The sequence below is a fragment of the Phycodurus eques genome, chromosome 9 (assembly GCF_024500275.1).
Source record: "Phycodurus eques isolate BA_2022a chromosome 9, UOR_Pequ_1.1, whole genome shotgun sequence".
Taxonomy (NCBI): Eukaryota; Metazoa; Chordata; class Actinopteri; order Syngnathiformes; family Syngnathidae; genus Phycodurus; species Phycodurus eques.
In genome coordinates, this window is record NC_084533.1 from 197501 (window position 1) to 205168 (window position 7668).

At 45.3% G+C, this 7668-nt stretch overlaps 1 protein-coding gene across 1 annotated transcript in view; it reads right to left on the bottom strand.

The window, feature by feature from the left end:
* Nucleotides 1-7299, bottom strand: part of mgarpa (mitochondria localized glutamic acid rich protein a) — a 25760-nt gene extending 18461 nt beyond the window's left edge. The window contains exons 1-2 of the mRNA XM_061685521.1: nt 7018-7299; nt 3205-3305 (exon numbers count right to left, since the gene is read on the bottom strand). Coding sequence (XP_061541505.1) covers nt 3205-3305; nt 7018-7093 — 177 coding nt within the window. The 5' untranslated portion in view covers nt 7094-7299. The remainder of the gene's footprint in view (nt 1-3204; nt 3306-7017) is intronic.
* Between the last annotated feature and the right edge of the window lie 369 nt (nt 7300-7668).

A 7668-nucleotide genomic window follows, 5' to 3' on the forward strand; every position in this document is an offset into this window, starting at 1 on the left:
GCTCTCACAATGTTTCTGTCACCTACTGCTGTTGACACGCTTGACCGACCTGTTCGATGTCTGTTGCTCAGTTCACCAGTAGTTTCTTTCTTTCAGCATATTCCAAATTGTTGTATTGACGATGCCCAATGTTTGTGCGCTAGCTCTGATCGATTTGACCTCTTCTCTCAGCTTCAAAATGGTTTGCTTTTCACCCATAGAAAGCTCTCTGGTCTTCATGTTTGCTTAACAGTCAATGCAGTTTTCACAAGTGAAACCCAAAGCCAAAAACAAGCACGACCTGTTTAAGCAATCAATCTAAAAGGCAACACCTGAGCAACTAGAAACACCCACCAGTCACATGTTGCAATACGTTTGCTCAGTTGAAAAGTGGGCGGTTTCAAACAAAAGATGCTCTGTCCTAAGTTGTTCAACATCTAGAGGTAGATTCAATGAAATAAAAGCTGGAATTCTGAACTTTTGTCTCATATTCATCTTTTGATCTGAAACCCAAATGTTTTCAGTATACAAAGAAAACAAAACAAAGGAATTGACCTTGCCGTTCCAACACCTTTGGAGGGGACTGCAGAGGTTAATTGTTAGCACATGTGCCCGTAGAATAGCCAAGGTATGTTAGCATTCAGGTAGCGGAAGCTATGTGGTTACTGTAAATACACAATGTACAATTCTCTCTCTTTTATGTTTGGTCTGACAGTAACCTTCAACCAAGACTGGCAAGAAAAAGCTTGAACCCTCTTTCTTGAAGACTATTTACGAGGGATGCACCGAAATGAACGTCTTTGACCGAAACCTGCAAAAATGCATACTGTTTCATTTCACAACGTCATTATTACTCTATAATTGTAAATAAATTATAGCTTCAATATTGCCATTTTATTGGCTTTATTGCATCAACCTGGCAATGCTGGACACATTTGAAAACAAAGGTCTTCTCTTGCATGCTCTTTTTGCATTTCCTGCATTCACTATTGCTGCTTTCTTCCTGAAGAATTCCCCTATTGTGGGACTAATAAAGCTTATATTATTTGAATGTAATGTTAAATTATAGGATCATTATCTCAAGTGACATAGCAGAGGTGAGATACAGGGGCTGAAATAAGTATTTAACACGTCTCCATTTTTCTCACTAAATATACTTCCAAAGGTGCTATTGACCTGAAAATTTCACCAGATGTTGGGAATAACCCAAGTAATACAAAGAAAGTAGAACAAATAAGATCAGAAATTACAACCCCAATTCCAATGAAGTTGGGACGTTGTGTTAAACATAAATAAAAACTGAATACAATGAGGCGGCACGGTGGACGACTGGTTAGAGCGTCAGCCTCACAGTTCTGAGGACCGGGGCTCAATCCCCGGCCCCGCCTGTGTGGAGTCTGCATGTTGTCCCCGTGCCTGCGTGGGTTTTCTCCGGGCACTCCGGTTTCCTCCCACATCCCAAAAACATGCATTGATTGGAGACTCTAAAATTGCCCGTAGGTGTGACTGTGAGTGTGAATGGTTGTTAGTTTGTATGTGCCCTGCGATTGGCTGGCAACCAGTTCAGGGTGTACCCCGCCTCCTGCCCGATGATCACTCCAGCACGCCAACTCTAATTGTTGACGCGTTGTAGGTGGAATTCTTTCCCATTCTTGCTCGATGTACAGCTTCAGCTGTTCAACAGTCCGGGGTCTCCGTTGTCGTATTTTACGCTTCATAATGCGTCACACATTTTCAATGGGAGACGGGTCTGGACTGCAGGCAGGCCAGTCTAGTGCCCGCACTCTTTTACCACGACGCCACTGTTGCTGTTGTAACACGTGCAGAATGTGGTTTGGCATTGTCTTGCTGAAAAAAGCAGCGGCGTCCATAAAAAAGACGTCGCTTGGATGGCAGCATATGTTGGTCCGAAACCTGTATGTAGACCTTTCAGCATGAATGGTGCCTTCACAAATATGCAAGTTACCCATGCCATTGGCACTAGCACAGCCCCATACCATCACAGATGCTGGCTTTTGAATTTTGCGTCCACAACAGCCTGGATGGTTCTTTTCCTCTTCGGCCCGGAGGACACGACGTCCACAATTTCCAAAAACAATTCGAAATGTGGACTCGTCAGACCACATAACACTTTTACACTTTGCATCAGTGCATCTTAGATGAGCTCGGGCCCAGAGAAGCCGGCGGCGATTCTGGGTGTTGTTGATAAATGGCTTTTGCTTTGCATAGTAGAGTTTCAAGTTGCACTTCCGGACGTCGCGCCGAACTATATTTACTGACATTGGTTTTCTGAAGTGTTCCTGAGCCCATGTGGTGATATCCTTTACACATCGATGTCGGTGTTTGATGCAGTGCCGCCTGAGGGATCGAAGGTCACGGATATTCAATGTTGGTTTTTCGGCCTTGCTGCTTACATGCAGCGATTTCTCCAGATTCTCTGAACCTTTTGATGATATTATGGACCGTAGATGATGAAATCCCTAAATTCCTTGCAATTGTACATTGAGGAACATTGTCCTTAAACTGTTTGACTATTTTCTCACACACTTGTTCACAAAGAGGTGAACCTTGCCCCATTTTTGCTTGTGAATGACTGAGCAATTCAGGGAAGCTCCTTTTCTTCCCAATCATGGCCCCCACCTGCTCCCAATGAGCCTGTTCACCTGTGGGCTGTTCCAAACAGGAGTTTGATGAGCATTCCTCAACTTTCTCAGTCTTTTTGGCCACCTGTCCCAGCTTTTTTGGAACATGTTGCAGCCATAAAATTCTAAGTTTGCTAAAAACAATAAAGTTTAACAGTTTGAACATTAAATATCTTGTCTTTGTAGTCTAATCAATTAAATATAGGTTGAACATGATTTGCAAATCATTGTATTCTCTTTAACACAATGTCCCAACTTCATTGGAATTGGGGTTGTAAATGGTAAATGGACTGCACTTATATAGCGCTTTATCTCCACCATCACAGTGCCCAAAGTGCTTTACAAAGCCTCACATTCACCCACTCACTCACAGATTCATACACCAATGGGCGACTGGTGCCATGCAAGGCGCTGTCAGGCCCACCTGGAGCAAATCAGGGTTCACTGTCTTGCCCAAGGACACTTCGACATGCGGACATTTGTAGCCGGGATTCGAACCGGTCACTGGACGACCTGCTCTACCTACTGAGCCATAGCCGCCCAAAGAAAATAAATTAAGAAAAAAAACAATGCTACAACTCACGTATGACACAGCACCAACTAAGAGCCCGCCACACAGCACAGTGTAAACTATGTTTTCTCCAGACCCGCCAGGCATTGATGACATTTGCCTCTGTAGCAAACCTGGAAAAACAGAAAACACAAAATCAAAATAAATAAACAATTTCACAAAACTACACAATCTGCTGTACTGCTATAGAAGACAGTTTATCCACCAGTCAACTTGTCCGCTTCGTGGAAATATTGTTACCAGCTACAACTAGACTCACTCTTATCAGCCTGATCGGTATCGGCCGATATTTAGCATTTTATGCTGATCGGCTTTAATATCATAATTCGCCGATCTGATCAATGACGTCCGCAAAAGACATTTACTCCGCATCGCCATCGTGCACAGTATATTTGAATCCAAAAGCTAGTTTATTTTTAGTCTTGTCGCACAACACGTCTGAGGCCGACAACACGTAATGCCCGGATTAGACTACAAGACAAATTTGCTCTTTCACGATTGCACTATGTCAGACCACTGCAATAAAATCTTGTATTCCGATACCACCGCATCCCGTTTTTTACGATCATTGGGCTTTATATTGTCAACTCAAATGCGACCGGCTACACTCGTAATCGTGGCGACGACAACGACAACAAGAGTGGATCGCGCCAACTGTATTATGAGAAGAAAATGGGGGAAAACGTGTTGGTGGTCACCGGTGCTCAGGAGAGGGCCTTCGTTTCAGGCTTGCTTGAGGTATGTTCCCGTACTTTTAATACGATACGGCCCGCAAGCAGGTAACAAAACGTTATGTGGCCAAGCAAGCTATTGCTCGCACTAACGGTTGGACGTAAACATGCCGCCGTTCTGTCGAATCATGCTCTAAAGTTTCGGTGTGGGTGAAGTCATTTAATGACAATAAAGTAATTTAATTACAGTAAGTTAGCACCCATTATTTATATCATGTTGTAATGTTGGTTTGACCTGATTAGAATACATGATCTGACTAGAGCAGTGATTTCCAACCTTTATGGATCCCAGGAACATATTTTACAATTGAAAAATCTCACGGCACACTGACAAACAAAAATGTCACAAAAAGTGGGATACATTAATTACTGTATGTACTTCCTGCCATCTAATAGAAGACCATTCATTTGTTCTGTCTGTCACTATGCCTCACTGCATAAATAGATGAACAAAGATACATATTTTATCATAAATATAATTTTGTGAGCAATTATGTACACAAGTATATACAGTAAATGAACAGGTCATTTAAATACACATTGCTCCATTGCTTGGATGGCAGCATATGTTTCTCCAAAACCTGTATGTACCTTTCAGCATTAATGGTGCCTTCACAGATGTGCAAGTTACCCATGCCATTGGCACTCACACAGCCCCATACCATCACAGATGCTGGCGTTTGAACTTTACGTCCATAACATTCCGGATGGTTCTTTTCTTCTTTGGCCCGGAGGACGCGAAGTCCACAATTTCCCAAAACAATTTGAAATGTGGACTCGTCGGACCACAGAACACTTTTCATCAGTCCATCTTAGATGAGCTCGGGCCCAGAGAAGGCGGCGGCGTTTCTGGGTGTTGTTGATAAATGGCTTTTGCTTTGCATAGTAGAGTTTCAAGTTGCAAGTTGTTGTAGCGCCGAACTGTATTTACTGACATTGGTTTTCTGAAGTGTTCCTGAGCCCATGTGATGATATCCTTTACACATCGATGTCGGTTTTTGATGCAGTGCCGCCGAAGGTCACGGGCATTTAATGATGGTTTTCGGCCTTGCCGCTAACATGCAGTGATTTCCCCAGATTCTCTGAACCTTTTGATGATATTATGGACCGTAGATGATGAAATCCCTAAATTCCTTGCAATTGTACGTTGAGGAACATCGTCCTTAAACTGTTCGACTCTTTTCTCACGCACTTGTCCACAAAGAGGTGAACCTCGCTGTAGCGATTATATATCAAAAAATAATTGTAATTAATTTTGGCTAAAGTAATGAGGTGTGAGTTTAGAGTTAAATACCCCAGGGGCGGGGGCGTAGGAAGGGGGAGTGCTGACTTGGAGAAGACCACGCCCACCAACCGGAATCTTGTCTGCAAATTTTAGAAAATGGGTTTTTAAAATAATATTAATCTCAAACATTCCCAACTTTGTTCTCTCACGCGTGGAAACCTTCTTTAAACTTTGGTCGTGGCAGATGGGTTGCTTATTGTCCAATACAACATTTCGTACGGTTTGATTTCAAATCATGAACAGCTTTCAAACCACGCAGAAGACCTGTCAAAGTGAGAATGTGGACACAGAGACCAAGGCATACATTTGGAATATTTCGACAGAGTTTGCAAGGTATAAAAATGGACATATTATCTTCTGTTAACAAACATCAAAGGCACGTCCACAAGTTCTGGCGCTTGCACTTCCTCTCGACGCCAGTGGGTGGAGCCTCACGCGCATGGGTGAATATTAACCACATAGTCTTCCCCAAGCATTTGGTCCGGGAAGGCGTCGTTTGAAGACAGGAATCAAGATTTGACGGGAAGCTGCTAATTAGCTTGAGGTCCACTTGTTCACACCGCGACTGAGTGGGAACTGAACCCACGCCGCCCGCACCAAAGTCAGGCGAGTGTACCACTACATCATCAGTGACTTGCTTCTTCTATTGCAAGCAGTTCATTTGACTCTTTTATATGTGGAGTCTACGAAGTTTTTAATCCAGCTAAAAAAAAAAGCAGACTCTTTATCTGAAAAAAAAGAGATATCACTTGGGCTGCCCCCTGCGTCTGTGTGCTCCACTCACATGGGTATGTGTTCACTGCGATGGGTTCAAATGCAGAGAACAAATTTGGTGTGCATGCATGCGTGTTCATGACAATACAAGGCGATTCTTCTTCTTCTTCAACTGAATATGAAGTATTCAAATGGTAATTCCCGAACCACCTGCTCAAACCACTGTCAAACTTATTTCGAGGTCGACTATAATTCAAGTCGCTGTCGAGAAGTACCGGATGACTTCTCAGATCATCTGCTCAAGTCTCAGGTTGCACGGATTCCTGGACCCGAGGAACAGTCGAAGGGATGCGGGCACAAGATGGAGCCGCGGTACCATCCGCTCGAGTGCGATCGCAGAGGTCGCGGAGAGAGAGACCCGCTTCTGACCGAACAGTTGACAGAAGCCGCATGGAAACGTTGTGACACGGGTTCCGTCCACCTGGCATCATCGCAGGAATGCTCAAGTCGCGGAATGTCTCATTGTCCTTCGAATTCCCGTGTTTGAGCCAAGCGCCGACTCGAGTTGGGTTCCTGGAACATCGGCCGGGCTCTCCCGCGTTGGAGCTGGCGCGACATGTGGCATACCACGTGACCCGCGGTCAAGGTCACACCTGCCCGGGTAGGACTGATTTGAACCGTGTTCAACAGATATGCTCGAAAACGTAACACACTGTACAGTCAATTGATATCCATGACGAGACGGAACGGATGAAACATTAGCGCTCGTTCAACGTCTTGGTTTCAATTCATTTTCTTCAACGTGTGCACACGTCGAAATTTACACGGCGGCGGCTGAGGATTACTCTGGAACGACGTCCGTCCGTCCGTATTCCAAGCCGCTTATGCTCAACGCGGGTCGCCTATCGCAGCTATCTTCGGCCTGAACCGGTCGCCAGCCAATCGCGGTCGGGAACAACGTGTACTATTTCTTCCGCGGTGACGCTCGCCCGAGGCCTCCCCGTATGAGCGACGCGGACGAGCCGGAGCCGGAGCCGCGACCTTCGTGACAAAGTTCAAGAGCGCACAGCTGCCTTGTCGTTGAAAAACACTCACCATCCCGGGGCAGCCGGAAGGCTGCGCTCCTCGCCAAAGGTCCGCACCTTTGCCAGGCCGCTCTGCAGGCGAACATCTCAGCGCAAGGTTAGCAACTTAGCAACGTGGAAGCGACTCTCACAACCCCCTCTGTGTTTTCTCTCTTCGTTGGGAAATGGTTGGTCCGGAAAACAATGTTGTCTCTCGACACCGGACTGCGCTCGAGCGAGCCTCCACTCGTGAAGTAGCAGTCAAGCCAGCCGCCCCTGATTTTGTTCATACTCGGCATTACGGTAATAGGTCGCCAACTGGCGGCGAAAGCCACCTTCAAAATAAAAGCCTCCCGATAATCCGGACGGCAATGCTCTTCGGTTAAGGAATGCAACCAGCAAAGTTCATTTGAATCTTGCGATACATGGAAAAAGAGGTAGTTTATTTGATATGTTAGGAATAATAAATGGCAACTGGACTGCACTTACGTAGCGTTTTATCTCCATCATCACAGTGGCCAAAGCGCTTTACGAAGCCTCACATTCCTAAACCAATGGGCGACTTGGTGCCGTGCAAGCGGGCTCAGCGTCTTGCCCAAGCTTCATGGCCGCTCCTTTCAGAGCTTGAGGAAACTCGCCTGACTGAAGTGCGCAATTGATTATTTGCTGCAAATCAGCCCAG